Genomic DNA, 19,599 nt, shown 5'->3' with positions numbered 1-19,599 from the left:
CGGTGGGTCTTCGGCTCAGCGGATCAACAGAGCCAGACTAACGTTTCGCTCTGGTTGCACTGGTGCGACAAACACCGCAGTCTTACAAGTTCACTTTTGCTTTTTTCAAAACCTTGTTCATATGGACAATATTTATTTGTGAATGATTAACAATCTGGTCAACATAAAAGTCTTTATTTAAGAACAGTTCTACAAGAACTTTGTGACCAAGTGTCGGTGCTTAAAGTGCTTCGCTGAGCTAAAGTTTAAACCCTCAGATAAATATAAATATAGAAGTAAAAAGAAAGTCTAAAAAAAGTAAAGGTGTTTTAAGGGCTTCAAACTGAACATGGCTCAGTGTCTTATGGACTATCCTCCATTGCAGTCAAGTGCATTTGAGAAGTATTGCATAACCCGACACTCTGAGCAAGGAAAGCTAGAACGACTCAACACTTATCTCGCAGTTGCTACATGACAACTTGACACCATGGACATCGGATGTTCAGGGAGATGACGAGGAACAGAACAAAGAAGGGCAGCAAGATGTGGAGGAAGAAGCTTAGAGAGACTGAACAACACAAGACAAACCATCCTCTCCCTCTCCACTCAATGTTTTCTTGTCCCAGCAGTAGCTCCTGTCCCATGCCATAGTTTCCATCACGGTTCAGCCTTCCATCCTTCTCTACCTGTACTACACTGTAATCTGTGGCACCTTATAAAAACAAGTGTTCTCCATTCCGAATCCTGTTGAATCAAATGAACCTGTCACAGTGGGACTCCTGTCAAGCTGCTTCTACAAGCTTTGTGTAGATTTTTAAAAGAAAACTATACTATGGTCACTTTTAGAATAAGTATACAACGTATGTAAAAAAATGTGAAAACAGAGTGAATGGTGTCTGCTGGCAATCTGCATGCATCAGAACTATTGCACTTAAAATCTCATGTTAATGGACACAGAGTGTAGACCTGAGCCTTGACAACCAGGTTTCTATTAGGATCTTTAGTCCTGCAAAAAAAACAGCACAAAGCTTGGTACTTGGTGGTGAACAAGACTGAAGTAAACCATTAAGGTACTTAGTGAAATGGAGTGAAGAGGTCCTTGTGTTAACATCTGTGCATGAGTATGACTGATTAAGTTATGAGAGAAAAAGGAGATTTGAAGAGACGGCTTTGCAATGTGAATTCAGACATGTTCATCCACAGTTGGTGCTACAATAATTCAAGGTTTACCTCATAGTGCTAAAAGCCAGGAGGCCATAGAGCACAGTGTGTAGCAGGTTGTAGGCCACATCTGGTCGGAAAGCCTCCACCCGACCCTCTGCAGCTCCTCTCTTCTCTTCTGCTAAACCTCCTTTAGGCCTAGCAAGAAACAAAACCAGACATTAAAGCAGAAAAGAAGCATGCTACCAAAGCCAACAGTAAATACATAAAACATTACAACCAGACGCTCGAGAGGAGAGGCAGGACGGTAGGTGGGTGGAATTTATATTGTTCCGATTATTCAGACTTCAGTAGCTCTTGTTCAGATTTCATTAGCAGCTTGCACACAAGTGGACATGTAATGATGCACACCCACGACCATTTCTGTCTGCAGAAGTCAGCACACATACAAACAGTGAGGCCCTGAAGGCAATGATGTTACTCCTACGATCTGGCTTCCAGCACCGAATCAGACGGACACTGGCTTCCATGTGAATATAAATCAAATACTGCTCCCTCTACTACGTGAGGTTGGCTATACTGGATAAAATTAATTCCTGAATTGGCAAATAGCCCTTTGTTCTGTGAGGTTAGTATTCCAGTCCAAAGGCACAGAGCGAGTTGAGATGCTAATTTGATTAATTGAGAGCAGCCTATCACCTTGCACCACAGGTAAATGAAGCTGTGAGCGGCAGCTGCTGTATGATGCTGCTTTTTCAGAACGTAAAGGAAAATCCCGGGGTAGAGAAAAACACGGTGACCTCCAACTTAGGTTTTCCTTTCTGAACAAAAGCCCTGATCTCATCTACCAAGCTGTTTATGTCATCATTCTCCGCAGGGGCATCTGAGCCATCCTTTAGAAACACAACTTCATTAAACCCGCTTTAGCCAAACTCAATGGGACACACGTTCATGCATCAACGACCTCGTCCTGTTCACTACCAGCCATTAGCTTAGCGTTTATGTTGCTGGTAGTGTTATACAACAGGGAGCAACAAATATAAAGAGTTACTACAGTGATGTGAAAAACATTTGCCCTCTATGAGATTTCTTCTGTTTTACAGTTTTGAGTTTCAGATCAAAGAAATTTTAAAATCAAAGAACATCAATAAATGCAATTTGCAGATTTTAAAAGATGGTTTCATTTATTAAGAGACACAAGCTTTCCAAACCAATCTGGTCGTATTTGGAAATATAAACGTGATTAACCACATATTTGGGTTCAGTTTCACATCTGTCAGTCTGGAAAGGGTTACAAAGCCATTTCTAAGGCTTCGGGACTCCAGCGAACCACAGTGAGAGCCATTATCCACAACTAGAGGAAACAAGGAACAATAGTGAACCTTCTCAGGAGTGGTTGGCCTACCAAAGTCACCCCAAGAGCTCATCGATGACTAATCCAGAAGGCCACAAAAGAATCAGCAAAAACATCTAGCTCTGCAGACCTCACTCCCCTCAGCTAAGGTTAGAGGTCATGATTTAACAATAAGACAGAAAAAAATGGCCTCCATCGAAGGGTTCCACGGTGAACACTGCTGCTGAGAAAAAAGAACACAAAGACCCGTCTCACATTACCCAAAAACATCTTGATGATCTCCGAGCGTTTTGGGGAAATATTTCTGTGGCCTGGTAAGACAAAAGCAGAACTTTTTGAAAGATGTGCTGCGTGTAAAACTGACACAGCATCTTAGGACAGTCTTGGACTGCTTTGCTTCTTCAGGACCTGGACAACTTGCTTGAAGCATCTAACAGAAAGTCTTGAACAGTTTGTGACGGTAAGCTTAAACACTTGGGATATGTAGCAGGACAATAATCCAAAGCACACCAGCAAATCCACCTCAGAATGGACTTGTTTGAGAAAACGGCTAAACAGCTATTATCAGCTTGCTCTGCTTGCAGTTTTACTCTAAAAAGAGGAGAACAGAAGATAATATCAGGCCCAATAGGCACTTAAGACCTACTACTAAATTTAACGGGTTTATTATTTATTTATAAATAAAGTTGATGGATAATAATCCAACTGTAATAAAATCACATACCATGATACTTGTCAGTGATACTGGATCATGTCTTGACAAGCTTGTCAGGTTGTAAAGAACTGAAGCACCATTGAGCAAGTGGTCCTGGACACGAGATTCTGATCATGACCACACTGTTAGGTGATCCACATAGCAGCATTTGGACTTCCTAACTGTATTTCTATACACTTAAAATTGAAAGACCATAATGCATGACTTGTTGACCTTAGAGGCTCCAAGCTGCAGTATCAGGTGCAGAAACATTAGAATTCACTCAGTGGGAATAGGAAAGTATAATTCAGTTTATTCTGCTGGTAAAGATAATCAAAAGCAACTCGTTTTCACGTCCTTGAAGATGCATTTTTCTTCAGCTGGTTCTAACTTTCCCAGACCTCTCTAAGCACCACATACCTGAGGTTCTGCAGCACTGCCACTGCTAACATGCCACTGAGCAGCAGCACAGTGGGGATGTATGGGTATAACAGCAGGGTACCAGCCAGGCGCTCCAATGTGTCCAGGGGTAGAAGCCCAAAGGCCTCCTCACACAGATATAGACTGGCATCAAAATCCCTGCAGGAGAGGTGATGTGAAGAAGGATTGAATGGGTGGGGGATAAAAGTGGAGGAAGAAGAGAAAAAAGAAACGGGATAATGAATTATTACACAGTAGGACACTAAGTGGGGAGTGAACTAGTAAGCAGCTGAAGTAGATGACAGTAAAAACAGAGCAGGGAGGAACAGATGGGCAATTCATTTCACCTGGATAGTCGGAGAACAAAGAGGATCAACTCTGCACACAGTTTCCCTCTCCAAGCAAACATGTTTGGACTAGCAGATAACACATCCTCCAAACTCGCGTAGTTGTTTATTTCCATCGTGTTGCCATTTGTGTATGTGTTTCTGGAGGGGGAGGGCATGGGGTTGGCCATGTGGTATCTGTTTGGTCATGTGACAGTGATAGTGATGCATCACAGGACTCTTGGGTGTTTAACTGAAGCAGAGAAGCAACGTCAGCAGAGGGCTCTTTTTCTCACGGTGTCGAAAGGTTATGGAAATATACATAATATCAGTAAATATTGGTTATCGACCATAACAGCAACATTAACATCAGATATTGATATCGCCCTAACTTTGAATATCAGGTGCATCCCTACTTGTTATCCATCCAATCTGATGCCTTCTAGCGCTTTCCTATACTCTAATTTTGGCAGCCATCTTTTTACAAGACCAGACAGACCATATGGTCATGTCAACCAGGCATTCTTTTGTCTTTTGACGTTGCTTCACAACATCAAGTTGTGATGTATCTTTATAGGTATTTGTCCACGAAGTAACACACACTTTCACAGTGTGCGCGAGAGTGCAGACACACACTTATTCTGAGAGGACCATTGCCAATTGTATGCTTTCCAAAAACAATTGTAGTTAGCTAAACATTGTTTAAATTGAGTTTAGCACCATTTTCATCATGGTTGCTTTATTTTCAGAAAGTCTATTTGTACTTTTTAAACAATAAGTAGTTTTGTTGTCATTTGTGTACGGGTACCATGACAACAGCTGCACAGACTGATATATACAAGACATATACTCTTAGTGATCAATTCCTGATAAAGTGATTATTAATTCATAATTAATATCAGCCTTTAGACATGTATTGATATTTATTATAAACAGACTAACTTCAATGGTGCACAAGTTGGATGAACTCCAAGCCCTACAAAGGACCCAGCCAGAGTATCGGGAATGCAGTATTATATGTTTCACTGAGACATGGCTGCAGGATCATATCCCTGACTCCAGCGTCTCTCTGCCAGGCTTTCTGACCAACGGCTTACATTCCACCATCGTGTCTCCCCTAGAGTCCTGAAGGTCTGTGCAGAGCAGCTTTGTGGGATTCTGCAGCACCTCTTTAACCTTAGTCTGACCCAGAAGAAGGTTCCGGTGTTGCGGAAGACCTCCTGTCTGGTTGTGGTACCAAAGAAAACTCACCCATCAGTCCTCAATGACTATAGACCTGTTCTCCTGACATGCCACATCATGAAGGTCCTAGAGAGACTCCTGTTGGCCCACCTGAGTAAGGAAACAAACTATCAAGACCCCCTTCAGTTTGCTTATCGCTGTGGAGTTGGAGTTGAAGATGCCATCATACACCTGCTTCAACAAACCCACTGTCATCTGGACAAAGCCTGCAGCACTGTGAGGATCATGTTCTTTGATTTATCCAGTGCATTTAATACAATTCAACCTGATTTGCTTTGTCAGAAGCTCCAGAAGACTCAGGTGGAGGCCTCAACAATCTCCTGGATCAAAGACTACCTGACAAACAGACCACAGTTTGTGAGACTGAAGGGTTGTGAGTCTAACCAGGTAGTCAGCAGCACAGGAGCACCACAGGGGACTGTACTCTCACCATTCCTTTTCACTCAGTACACCTCAGTACAAGACAGACTCCTGTCATCTGCAGAAATACTCGGATGATTCTGCAGTCGTGGGGTGGATCAGAGATGGACAAGAAGCTGAGTACAGGAAGGTGGTGGACCGCTTTGTGACATGGTGTGGAAACAATCATCTCATTTTGAACGTGACTAAAACAAAGGAGATGATTGTAGATTTTAAGAGAAACAGGAATAAGTCAAAAACCATTTCCATCATGGGAGAAGAAGTGGAGGTAGTGGAGGAGTATGAATACCTCGGTGTTCATCTGGACAACAGACTGGAGTGGAGATGCAACTGTGAAGCTGTCTAGAAGACAGACACACTGTACTTCTTGAGGAAGCTTAGGTCCTTTAGTGTTCGCATCAAGATGCTGCATATCTTCTATAAGTCTGTTGTGGAGTGTGTGATCTCTTCTGCCATCATCTGCTGGGGAAGCAGCATCAGAACCAGGGACCTAAAAAAGCTCAAGAAGCTGATAAAAAAGGCTGGTTCTGTTCTGGGGTCTCCTCTAGAACTTCTGGAGATCATTGTGGAAAGAAGGATTCTTCATATAAAGAAGAACATTATGGAGAACCCTGAGCATCCTCTTCATGAGACTGTCCTACAACAACAGAGTGTCTTCAGTCAGAGGCTTCTTCAGATGAGCTGTAAGACGGAGCGCTACAGGAGATCCTTCCTGCCCACAGCCATCAGCATCTACAACGGCTCTTTGAAGAAACCTTCATAATATGAGCTATAACAACATTTAATTTCCCTTTGGGATTAATAAAGTATTTTTAAATTGAACAGAATGTTAAACACATTCTTATTATTTTTTATTTGTTCTGTGGCTCTTGGTTTGGCTGAATTATTGCTGTTCAGCACTTTGCTGCAACTTTGATTTGTTTTAAAATGTTATATAAATAAAACTGGTCTTAACATCTACACTCATATATTATGTTCTATACTGTGACGATGTATGTAATATTTACTGTGCCTGTAACCTTTTTCTTTCAGTGCACTTTCCATTGGTAATACAGCTTATGATAAATAAAGATTTGGAAAAGTGCCTCAAACTGAGAGTTGAGCTCCAACATATGCAGTGAGAGACTCTAAGGATAGAACAATGAAACAATGGGACCTAAAATAAGTCTAAGTGAGGGAGAGAAAAAAGAGCCGAGGGTAAGGCAGAGCTAGAGCACAGAGTAAGCCTGGCATTTTCCACAATCTCCTGAATAATTGAAGGGCCAGTTGTGCAGCATCGCATTGGGAGCTGTGTTATTCGCCGGCCCGGAATAGTCATCCTGTGGCTGAGCAGCTCAACACGGCAACACACACTGATCGATGAGAGGTCTAGTGGCATTACCCCCCAATCTATTATTCACACACATTAACGCTGCAGGTGCTATGACACTCGTGCTTAGTGAATAATGTAGTCACTCAACATCAAGTGGAAGTTTTGTACAAGCCCCACAGCACACTAACACTATATATTCTCAGCATATGCGTGTCAAAAGGGATTTTATAAAACAGGTGTTCAAAAAACCAAGCATTTGGATTCACGTTTGTGTGTTTATGTGTTCATACCTCGTTGGCCCCAAGGCAAACTTTGACTTGATGAATTTAAAAATGTGCTCGTCTGATCTGAGCTGAAGCGCTCTCTGTAAACACACACACACAAGGTCATCTTGTCAGGGCTGAGATCAGAAGCGTAAACAAGTATATAAACCAAGTTGACATCTCACAGCAAGGTTACATCATGCATTTATGTTTTAGACACATGAAGGAGACAAGAAGAGAGCAGCAACAGAAGGTGGCTGGAGAGTGTAGAAGCATAGAGAATACAAGGAGCAGGAGATGAAGAGAACATAAAAAACAGAAAAGGAATGGGAGTTGAGGCAGAGGAAGACGAGCACCTTAGTCAAGTAGTTGATGATGAAGGTGAGCAGGAGAACCAGGACACTGTGGAGAAGAACTTTGACTAAACGAACCAGCAGGCCTCCAGTCTTCAAAGCAGACTGCAAGATTAAACAGCAGAAGTCAGTCAGGACGACCTCTGTTATTGATTTCAGGAAGGGACTCAAACCTAATCAGGCAGACAATAAAGTATTTGTAACACTGCACGTTTTACACAAAGTTAGAATCCCTTTTATTTTTTTACACATTTTTACTAACTAATAGTAAACTCCCTGATATTGAGATCCCCTTTGACTGAGTCCACCTGTATTTCACTTGGCCTGGGGGGTTAAAGAGGTGTTCTGACCCCCAACCACCCAGATTAAAGCTTGGATCCCTCTAACTTTGTGAAAAATAACAGGTTGGGGATATAAAACACTTCTATATTTCATGTATGGTCAGACCGCCCCTTACGTGGAGCGTATCAATTCTAAACCAGCTGATACTGTAACCGCCCATCTGCTGAAAAACAAACCCTTTCACCAATGTTCCACCATCACCTGATCCAAAGTAAATAAAGAAAGAGTTCACTTTGTTATACATTATGTAAAGTGTCTGAGGGTGAGTGCTAACCTTTTGAATGGTTACATTTTAGCTAAGTAACATTAGCAAGCAGGTTATGTGGTCTGTAAAAACTTGTTTTCAGTCCTTTTAAACTTTGACACCTTTAAATAAAATCCAGAGGAAGCACTTGGCTTCAGAGGTCACCTAATTAAAGAATAGACTCCACCTGTGTGTAAGGTAATCTCAGTATAAATCCAGTGACAAATCCATGTGAAGATTAGAGAACATTAGTGAACACACTGCCTCATGAAGACCAATGAGCACATCAGACAGGTCAGGGAGAAAGTCATGGAGACGTTTAAAGCAAGGTTCTGTAATAAAATGGCACAACTGCAAACCTAGCAGGTATCAATCACTCAGAAGAATCTGCTAGCATGATGACTATTAATCATGCACTATATAAACCTGGGGAAGAAGAAAACCATTGTTGATGAAAAGTCATACGAAGTCCTGCTTGCAGTTTGCCACAAGCCAAGGAAACCGCAAACATGTGGATTAAGTTCCTCTGGTCAGATGAGACCAAAGTTAAACCTTTTGACCCACATGTAAAACACTGAATGTGGCACAAAACTAACGATGTGCATGGTGGTGGCAGCATCAGGCTGTGGAGATACTTAAATCAACTGTTACACCAATAAACCTTTTTTTCCATAGTTGGGCACAAAACAACCACACGTTAAAAACGGCAGACATAGAACACATATTGTTACTCTCCATAAACATATAAACAGATGCATACATACACATATAAGCATATCTACACAATGTGAGCAGTTAGAAAGGTCCAGTGAACAGAGACTGTTTTTAGGAAACAAGGAAATTTAGCTGCTCAGATCTATTTAACTATCCAGCTGCAGCTTCTGTGGGTTTCTGTGTTGTGTGGTTTTGGTTCCGAGCAGTCTTCTTCCAGGGGGAAGACACTAAACCTCTATGGGTCCAAGTTTGGAGTGATCAGCAACAATCTTACCACTTGCCACTGAAAGTCTTGGAGATTTTAATGGGGGCAGGTAAGACTGTGGTGCTCCCAGCAGGCACAGGGAAGGTAGTCGGAGTTGATGGGAGGATAGACAGAGCTAAAAAGACGGCAATCCTGAAAGGAAACTTGTTCAGGGTGGAGGTTCACTTTCCAGCAGCACCATGATCATACAGCCAAAACTATGATTTAAAACCTTACACCAAAACATATTCACGTGTTAAAGTCTAGACCTAAATGCAATTAAAAATCTGTGGCAAGACATAAAATTGCTTTTCTCCATCCAGCTCTAACTGAACTGCTTGAACTAGTTTGCAAAGTAGGGTGGGCTTAAATGTCAGTCTCTAGATGTTTAAAGCAGGTAGATCTTTGATCATCTTGTAACTTGCAGCTATAATTGCAGCAAGAGGCGGTGTCTAGCAGAGTATAGACTCGGGGGAGCTGACGTCACGCCACACATTTTAGATTTTATCAGTAAAAAAAAAAACAGTATCATTTTCACCGGGAGGAGGCCCAGGGGACGGCCCAGGACACGCTGGAGGGTCTATGTCTCTCGGCTGGCCTGGGAACGTCTTGGGCTCCCCCCGGAGGAGCTGGAGGAGGTGTCTGGAGAGAGGGACGTCTGGGCGTCTCTGCTGAGTCTGCTGCCCCCGCGACCCGGTCCCGGATAAGCGGAAGACGACGAGTACGAGACGAGTATCATTTTCCTTCTACTTCACCATTATGCAATAACTTCTTTTGGTGAAAAAGTTCAAGGGTCGTAATGCTTCTGCAGTCCCTGTACTTTGCAGAGATGTTCACCAGTCATTTTTCTAAGTCCAAGTCAAGGCTCAAGTCTTTATGGCACAAGTCTAAGTCGAATCTGAAGTTTTTTATTTTTGCAACTTGCAGGAAAAAATGCTAAATCCTCCCTATACAGACTTCTGCTAAATAATCTGTTAATGTCACAGTGAGCTGTAGCAATATTATACACAGTGGGAATACGTTTTGTAGATTACAGTCAGAAGAGACCAGGCTTCACACAGAGTATGGCCATGATTTAATATAGTTTTTCTTCTTAAGGTGTATAGGAAAAAAACAGGCATAAGCACCTTTCTAATTATGCTGACTTACATCAAGTTCACTCCAGTGGATTCCTGTTAAGTTGTAAAAGCATCTCAAGGACCTCTAATAGAAGTAGATCGCGCAAGAGCTTTGCTGTGAATGTATGGATTTCATGGATTAATGACTCAGAGGAAGGAAATGCTGCAGAATCCACTCTCGGAGTCAGAAACTCAGCACAGAAGTAGGATGTTTTGCTCTATGGTTGTAATAAAAATGACTTATGTTCATTAGCATATGAAAAACAAACGTTAGGATCTAATTGACGGCGTAAATCATCTTTAAATAAATCATTCTGACAGGAAATGTAGATTCATTTTAGACACACTAACCTGGCAGTGTCTAATGAACAGTGCTGCCACATTGAAGCTCAGCACCAGCGATCCCAGGATCATGGAGTTACAGAACTGCAGCAGCCAAACGCTCAGCAGGCTGCTCACTTGAACAAGGTACAGGGTCGTCGCCTGGGAAACACACACACAGCAGATTATGCTCAACACTGAAAAATAATCAGATACGTGATGTGTTTTCAGACTCAGGTGGGGAATTTGGTTTTCCACAGTTTCTACCTTTCCACATTCAAATTTACTGTCTTTCATTTTCTTGTCAAGATTTGCATCATTCCAACCCATAAGAAAACTATTGGCCCAATAAAAAACTACCGTAAATCAAACTTCGACTTGGTCATGAATAATTTAGGGATGGCTGCACATGTTTACATAGCTACCAAATTGCTCCTAAAGTGAAATGTAAATAAGGACCGATTTATTGAAGCAACATAAGTGCTGGAGCTTGGAAAACCTCCCTTAGAGTGCGTATTTTCCTCTTTTTCACTTCATTTAGCCCAGCTGCTTTAGAATTTTTGCAATAAGACAGATCCTAAGGACTCGGTCAGACCTGGTACCCGCATCTTTCCTTGGACGATCTGATGCATGAACACACACTGATGGACTGAGTACAGGCTTCCCTCACCTTCAGAGGATGAATGGGACACTTCTCTACACCAGTTCAGCAGATACACTAAAGGACCACCTACTGACCTGTCTGGACTCCATACGAACAGCACAGCTCTTACCTGGATGTCTCTCTGTTAAAAGAAATTATACATTTTTGGAGCAGCAAAACTGTGGCGCAGGTGAAGCTAAACCGCATTACCATGGAACAAAGTCATTATCAAGTGAAACAAAAGGCTGCAAACGTGGGCGACTGAGGTCTACTGAGATGAGTGGTCGTCTTGCAATCCAAACATTGTGAATCCAGCTTCCTCCTGCCAAATGTTGGGCAAGAATTTGCAAAAGTAAGGTCTCCTGGAGAAGCATGGTGGTGGCAGCATCATACTAGGTGATGTTTTTCTTCAACTGTAACTGGTGCCTCAGTCAAGATAGAAGGAATAACAGTTCTAATAATATCAGTCAATGTTGGCACAAAGAAGGACTTTCATCTTTTCATCTCAGACCTGAATCCGATTGCAAAATCTACGGGGAGATCTGAAGAGGGCTGTGCACAGGAGACGTCCTCCCATCCAATTCATTGCAAAGAAGAGTTGGTAATAACTGCTAAATTCTCATAATCTCCTACCCATAAAGACTGAGTGCTGCTTAGTTTCAGGGTGTGCAAGCTTATTCAGTGGTTTTTAGTTGTATGGGAGATGAATTTAAGGAGATGAATTAAAGAGGAATTTGAAGCATTATGGCTCCATGCAGATGTAACACTAACCGTCATGATCTGGACCCACTTAGTGCTAAGTACAGATGTATATGCATTAGTTTAGCAGCCTGAACGCAGGCCACCCCGAGACACCATCCACTGTCTTCATGTGGCTCCCCTGAAGCCAAAGTTTTTCCTAAATACCTCTTGGGAAAAATATATTATTTTTTTCTTTAAACAATTCAACTGCAAAATTAGAAAATATTCATAACAGGATTTTTTTTTGACTAAAGGTTATGGTGAACTTCCAGCTGCAGTCCTTGTTAATGCAAACACCTCTTTCTGTAGATAATATATTGATGGATTTCAGGACATTTTAGGGTCAGACTGTTTGCGTTGTGATGTTAGCTGTTTGTAACTGACTGTAGCGTCAATGAGGGAAGAAGGCTTGCTCCAACGTTAGCAACCTGATTAGATCGAGTAATCACTGTCACTCCATCCTCATCCACGAGAAGTGAATGCTGCTCGCCAGCGACTTGATGCAATCTGCTGGGTTTCCGTAGATAGAAAACTATTTAACCAATTTGAATAATAAACTGAATCTGACTGAACTGTTAAATAACTAGGATCAATTTGGAATTTATGTATTTGACGTAGAATCTATCTGTATGAATGGACTGTATATAAATGTTTTTATAAGGATTTTTTTATTTCTAAAGTGCCTTGAGACAAAAAATGTTGGGAATTGGTGCTATAAAACTTTAACTGCGCTGAACTAAATATCATACAGGCGGGGTCACTATTTTGTTAAATGTTCTATATTAATCTCATAAGAGAAATCTGAGCTCTGCAGCAGAGTGCCGCTGTTTGGACATGAACTCGGTGATGCTGTGTAGGAACACAGCTGACTGTGTTTCTAATTATTATTGACTGGTGCTGCACGCCTCAAACCATCTGTGTTGTTTACACCACAACAGTTTAGTGAAATCACAATGCTTCTTTACTGCTTACCTGTTTTATCTGTTAGATGCTGCAGGTTTATTAACAGTTTTGTAGACTAACACCTAAAGACTGTGACTCAGATGAATCTTAACAGTGTGACTGTCTGAACAAGCCGATTTGAAAAGAATGTGTGAATTGAGGGTGAAACATGGAGCTTTCTGCCCTACCCTGCTGGTGGGTGTATTAGAGAATCAATTTGTGAATTAATGGGCTGCACGGTGGCGCAGTTGGTAGCACTGTTGCCTTGCAGCAAGAAGGTCCTTGGTTTGATTCCCGGCCTGGGGTCTTTCTTCATGGAGTTTGCATGTTCTTCCCGTGCATGTGTGGGTTCTCACTGGGTACTCCGGCTTCCTCCCACGGTCCAAAGACATGCCTGTTAGGTTAATTGGTCTCTCTAAATTACCCTTAGGTGTATGAATGAGTGTGTGCATGGTTGTTTGTGTGTGTTGCCCTGCGATGGACTGACGATCTGTCCAGGGTGTACCCCGCCTCTCGCCCATAGACTGCTGGAGATAGGCACCAGCTCCCCCGCGACCCACTATGGAATAAGCGGTAGAAAATGACTGACTGAATTAAAGAGGGGAACAGAGCTGGCCTCGATTTTAATTGCAAACCAAATGAGACAACTAGTGTGTGAAAAATCTGACCCCCCTACTGTTCTGTACTCTTTTACTTTTCCATACTAAGTCCTACTTGGTAAATACTTCAATTATTTTCTAAAATATTCCAGACTGTGTAGAAATCCTGCATAAACAAAGAATGTATTTAAAGTTTTTTTTATTTCTTCTATTAGTTTGAATTCATAAAATTTGAAGTTTACAAAATGTTCTTTAAATGGGGGCTAAACAGAAAACATCACAAATGATTAATAAAATGTCCCTGATGGAGGGATGCTGGAAGGAATGGATGCAACACCAATGCATGCTACATACCTGCGTAGTTGTTAAGAGGTCGACACAGTCCAGGGTGTAAATAATGAGAGCTTGAACGAGTAGAATGAACTGATTAAACTGCCACGTCAGACAGAAACAAAATGTAGTCACGTACATCAGCCACACCATCACCTTCTGAGGAGCGAAAAACACAAAACACTCAGAGATTAGGTACAAGTTGCTTTTACTTCGCTTAAATCGCTAAAATTATTGACTAGCTACACTTAGTCCGGGCCACTTTATGGCGTTTAGACAGTCAACAGCTGTGATCTGGTGTGGGTTTGAGAGGGAATTGTACCTGCTGTAATGCGCTGAGCTGAGGCCTGAGGTAACAAGTGATAGCAGTGACCTGCAGCGCAAAGAAGGGCAACGACCAGTTCTCCCTGAGGGAGATGGTGAACTCTACACGAGTGGTATCTACCCTGAAAGAAGGGAGCAAAAGAGCAATTATTAGATGGAGAAATGTACATCTTTTATCTGAATGACTTGTGTTTCTGTCTGTGGGGGAAAACAACCTTGGAAATGAGTTCAGGTCATGTGTGAACATTTGTTCTAATGATCATCATAATGATGGAGAAAGTATGGTGCATTTTAATTATAAAATGAAATGCAATATTCAACCTTCACATGCTCAAACTTCTACAGTGTTGTTTTTCAACTCAAAGCTGTTTTCTAGAGTTGGAGAGCTCTACTACCCTCTGCGTTTCCTGCTTACTGGAAAAAATCTAAAGTATCGATCTGCAGATAACATCGAAATAATCCCAGCAGGGTCTCAAAATTTCTTCTGAATTTCTGCCTTTTTTCCAACAACGCTCTGAGTAAAATAAAAGTAAGACGACCGTTAAAAGAAGACGACACAACCAGAAGGTTTTCCTGAGCAATAACGAGTTCCATACATCTACACTGTGTCACACCAGTAACTCTTACTGGATGAGTTACTGGTAACTCATCCAGGGTTCCAGTGTATTTCCATTTTGAAATTCTAATTACTGCCAGACTTACATTTTTAGAAATGTTTGTTTCTACCTACACACAAACATTTACCAAAGTATATGATCTTTATTATCAAAGTCTATCACTTTTCCACATTTTGTCATGTTCCATCGCAAAGCTTCAACAGACAAACACAAAGTAGTGCCTAACTATGAAGAGGAAGGAGAATTACATTGACAAAACATTTCATTAATTAAAACCTGAAAAGTGTGGCATACATTTGTCTTCAGTACTCTTTAGTCTGATGCTCCTAAAAAAAATCTAATGCAACCAATTGTCTCCAGAACCATTTGATAAATAGAGTCCAGCTGTGTGTAATTTAACCTCAGTACAAATCCAGCTGTTCTTTGAAGGCCTCATGAAACATACCTGAACACACCAAGCCCACTATGGTGAAACATGTCAGAGGCAGCATCATGCTGTGGGGATCCTTCTTCTAATCAGACAGTAAAGCTAATCAGAGTTGAAAAAAGGTGGAATTAACTGAAATACAAAGCAATCCCAGAAGAAAACCTGTAAGAAGCTGCAAAATACTTAAAGGAGTGGAGTTTAGCTTCTAGCAGGACAACGACCCTAACCATACAGCCAGAGCTAGAATGGAATGGCTCAGATCACAGGTGTCAAACTCTAGTCCTCAAGAGCTGTTATCCTGCAACTTTTCTCTGCTTCATCAAACCTGAATAATTAGGCCATTAACCAGACTCTGAAGGACTCAACTGCATGCTGAGGAGGTAATGTAGCCATTACATTCAGGTGTGTTGAACCAAGGACAAGTCCAAAAGCTGCTGAACACCTGACCTCAAGGACCTCAACTCTGTGCAAAAACAACTACTAGAAAAGTCCTGCTTTCTCCTCTTCCACAACCAAATGACCATGCGAAACATTGTTATTGCTCACCTATTAAGAATATACCAGACTCCAGTTAGTGTACCAGCGAGCCAGGAGCCAGAGAGGAGCCATGCTGTGAGGTACAGAGCAATCACATATACGGCTTGGAGCGAGAACACTGTGTAAATGTAGAAATACACAGGCTCCAGATACGCCTAGACCACACACACACACACACCCACACCCACACACACACACACACACACACACAAACAAGAAAATGACTTGTTAGGAACTGCAGTATGAATAAACACTCCCAGATAGAGCAACAGCGACAGCAGAGTAACCAGTTAGGAAAATTCATGAAATTTAAATTCTGAAAAAGAGACAATGCTACTTAAAACACTAACTTTAACAGTTAAAACAATTCAATTTAACTCAATTCAGTTCAGTTTTATTTATATAGCATCAATTCACAAGACATGTTGTCTCAAGGCTATTAACAAAGTCAATTCAATAGAATCATACAGATTTTAAGTCAGGTACATACATTCCAATTAATCCTAACTATCGAACACTGCAGTCAGATTCATTTTATTATTCAAATTGGATAAAAAGTTTTTCTATCTAAGGAAACCCAGCCGATTGCATCCAGTCAGTGACCTGTAGCAATCACTCCTCCTAGATGAGCATGTAGAGACAGTGGAGAGGAAAACTCTCTTTTAACAGGAAGAAACCGCCAGGAGAACCAGAACCAGGCTCAGTGGGAGCGGCCATCTGACACGACCGACCGGGGGTTTGAGAGAACAGAGCAGAGACACAAAAAGAACACAGAAGCAGTGATCCAGGAGTACTTTCTATGGGAAGGAAAACTGAAACATTAATGGTTAAAGCTCCTTTAGTGGCTTCATCTAGGAGAGAAAGACAGCTAAGCAGATAAACTCTGAGCCAGTTTTATAGTCTAGAGTATGAAAGAGAGCACATACAGGTCCTTCTCAAAAAATTAGCATATTGTGATAAAGTTCATTATTTTCCATAATGTCATGATGAAAATTTAACATTCATATATTTTAGATTCATTGTACACTAACTGAAATATTTCAGGTCTTTTATTGTCTTAATACGGATGATTTTGGCATACAGCTCATGAAAACCCAAAATTCCTATCTCACAAAATTAGCCTATCATTAAAAGGGTCTCTAAACGAGCTATGAACCTAATCATCTGAATCAACAAGTTAACTCTAAACACCTGCAAAAGATTCCTGAGGCCTTTAAAACTCCCAGCCTGGTTCATCACTCAAAACCCCAATCATGGGTAAGACTGACGACCTGACTGCTGTCCAGAAGGCCACTATTGACACCCTCAAGCAAGAAGGTAAGACACAGAAAGACATTTCTGAACGAATAGGCTGTTCCCAGAGTGCTGTATCAAGGCACCTCAGTGGGAAGTCTGTGGGAAGGAAAAAGTGTGGCAGAAAACGCTGCACAACGAGAAGAGGTGACCGGACCCTGAGGAAGATTGTGGAGAAGGGCCGATTCCAGACCTTGGGGGACCTGCGGAAGCAGTGGACTGAGTCTGGAGTAGAAACATCCAGAGCCATCGTGCACAGGCGTGTGCAGGAAATGGGCTACAGGTGCCGCATTCCCCAGGTCAAGCCACTTTTGAACCAGAAACAGCGGCAGAAGCGCCTGACCTGGGCTACAGAGAAGCAGCACTGGACTGTTGCTCAGTGGTCCAAAGTACTTTTTTCGGATGAAAGCAAATTCTGCATGTCATTCGGAAATCAAGGTGCCAGAGTCTGGAGGAAGACTGGGGAGAAGGAAATGCCAAAATGCCAGAAGTCCAGTGTCAAGTACCCACAGTCAGTGATGGTCTGGGGTGCCGTGTCAGCTGCTGGTGTTGGTCCACTGTGTTTTATCAAGGGCAGGGTCAATGCAGCTAGCTATCAGGAGATTGTGGAGGACTTCATGCTTCCATCTGCTGAAAAGCTTTATGGAGATGAAGATTTCATTTTTCAGCACGACCTGGCACCTGCTCACAGTGCCAAAACCACGGGTAAATGGTTTACTGACCATGGTATCACTGTGCTCAATTGGCCTGCCAACTCTCCTGACCTGAACCCCATAGAGAATCTGTGGGATATTGTGAAGAGAACGTTGAGAGACTCAAGACCCAACACTCTGGATGAGCAAAAGGCCGCTATCGAAGCATCCTGGGCCTCCATAAGACCTCAGCAGTGCCACAGGCTGATTGCCTCCATGCCACGCCGCATTGAAGCAGTCATTTCTGCAAAAGGATTCCCGACCAAGTATTGAGTGCATAACTGTACATGATTATTTGAAGGTTGACGATTTTGTATTAAAAACACTTTTCTTTTATTGGTCGGATGAAATATGCTAATTTTGTGAGATAGGAATTTTGGGTTTTCATGAGCTGTATGCCAAAATCATCCGTATTAAGACAATAAAAGACCTGAAATATTTCAGTTAGTGTGCAATGAATCTAAAATATATGAATGTTACATTTTCATCATGACATTATGGAAAATAATGAACTTTATCACAATATGTTAATATTTTGAGAAGGACCTGTACATTTAGTCACAGTAGAAGCTCAGCCAGTAGATATGTCTAGGAGAGACATGGTTAAACACTGAATGACAGGGGCAAGAGTATCATCTGTAGAAGAGCATTAGGTTGTTGGAAGCAGAAGCTCAGCCGATCTCCCCCTCCAGGAAGGTGACACATATAAACAGAGTCAGGCCAGGTGTAGCTTTTGGGAAGAGAAAAAAAAACTGAGAGAGAAAATAAAATTAAAAGCTGAAATAATAGCAATATTGGAGAGTATGAGACTGTAGCAGAGAGAGTGAAAGTGGTCATTATGTCCTCCAGCAGTCTAAGCCTATAGCAGCATAACCACAGAGATAGCTCAGGATAACCTAAGTCTTTAGTTTTAAGTTTTAGCCTAATTTTAAAAGTAGACAGGGTGTCTGCCTCATGGACTAAAGCTGGGAGCTGGTTCTACAGGATAGGAGCCTGATAACTAAAGGATCTGAATCCCATTCTACTTCTAGAGACTCTAGGAACCACCAGTAAACCTGCAGTCTGAGAATTAAAAAAAAAAATGTATTGCATACATTTTTTTTAATTTATGGCTCAAAATAAAAAAATAAAATCGTCCCACCGTCAATTTTATTACTGTGTAGAGTGAGCAATAGAGTGAGTAGTGTGTTACCTGTAAGGGCAGCAGCCTGTAGAGAATACTGAGAAACACCTCTTGGTAGATATTCATCCGTTGTAAGAGATTAATGGTCCTCTTGGATTCCGTCAAGTTATCGTGGATCAGCACTGACAGCCCTGGGAAGACACACACACACACACACACACACATTTGGAGGTTGCCAAATACAGATGGATTGAGGACATTCACAGGTGGTCTGGGACACCTACCTGCATTAGTTTGGAAGTCTGAAATACATTGATGGATGCCCTGTTAGCGTCATACAAGCAGCAGTTATTACCTGGTGGTCTCTGAGTTATAAAGTGCAGTTTGGGGCTGATTGGACCCACCATTTCATAAACAGCTGAGCTTCTTGCAGTGCTGATGTTCGAGTGAAGTAACGTAAAAAACAGGTAAATCCTCCCAGTGAGCCGTGAGATGTTTTACTGCACTGGAAGTTTAAGGGTTAAAACTATATTATCTTTGTGGTGACACTGAACTCTATGAAGCAACAATTTAGTTAGGTAAGGTAAAATAATTAGGTTTAGCATCATTTTGTAAATAACTGAGAAACGCAACTAACATCAATCTTTACCAGGTTAATGTCAAAATAACAGACTGGGTGACTGAATTTCTCTTTTTTTTGCTGAGTTTTGTTTTGCATTTATTGCTTTTAATTACAATCTCCATTCACACGACAACAGTGGAGTCGTTAAAATGGCGTAATTTCCCCACCATGGCACTAATTGGTGGTATGCCCTTTGAAAATG

The 19,599-nt window shown here is 41.7% G+C and overlaps 1 protein-coding gene across 2 annotated transcripts in view; it reads right to left on the bottom strand.

Moving 5' to 3' along the window:
• dpy19l3 (dpy-19 like C-mannosyltransferase 3) overlaps window positions 1–19,599 on the bottom strand; it is an 82,719-nt gene that overhangs the window by 44,250 nt on the left and 18,870 nt on the right. For both annotated transcript variants that reach the window (XM_047362840.1, XM_047362839.1), the window contains 9 exons: window positions 18,845–18,966; window positions 15,677–15,822; window positions 14,085–14,208; window positions 13,787–13,921; window positions 10,538–10,669; window positions 7,528–7,629; window positions 7,199–7,272; window positions 3,609–3,767; window positions 1,210–1,338 (listed from right to left, as the gene is read on the bottom strand). In XM_047362840.1, the coding sequence (XP_047218796.1) occupies window positions 1,210–1,338; window positions 3,609–3,767; window positions 7,199–7,272; window positions 7,528–7,629; window positions 10,538–10,669; window positions 13,787–13,921; window positions 14,085–14,208; window positions 15,677–15,822; window positions 18,845–18,966 (1,123 nt within the window). The remainder of the gene's footprint in view (window positions 1–1,209; window positions 1,339–3,608; window positions 3,768–7,198; window positions 7,273–7,527; window positions 7,630–10,537; window positions 10,670–13,786; window positions 13,922–14,084; window positions 14,209–15,676; window positions 15,823–18,844; window positions 18,967–19,599) is intronic.

The sequence above is a fragment of the Girardinichthys multiradiatus genome, chromosome 4 (genome assembly GCF_021462225.1).
Source record: "Girardinichthys multiradiatus isolate DD_20200921_A chromosome 4, DD_fGirMul_XY1, whole genome shotgun sequence".
Classification (NCBI taxonomy): domain Eukaryota; kingdom Metazoa; phylum Chordata; class Actinopteri; order Cyprinodontiformes; family Goodeidae; genus Girardinichthys; species Girardinichthys multiradiatus.
The sequence above is the reverse complement of the archived record's forward strand: the minus strand, read 5'-3'. Positions and strand labels throughout refer to the sequence as shown.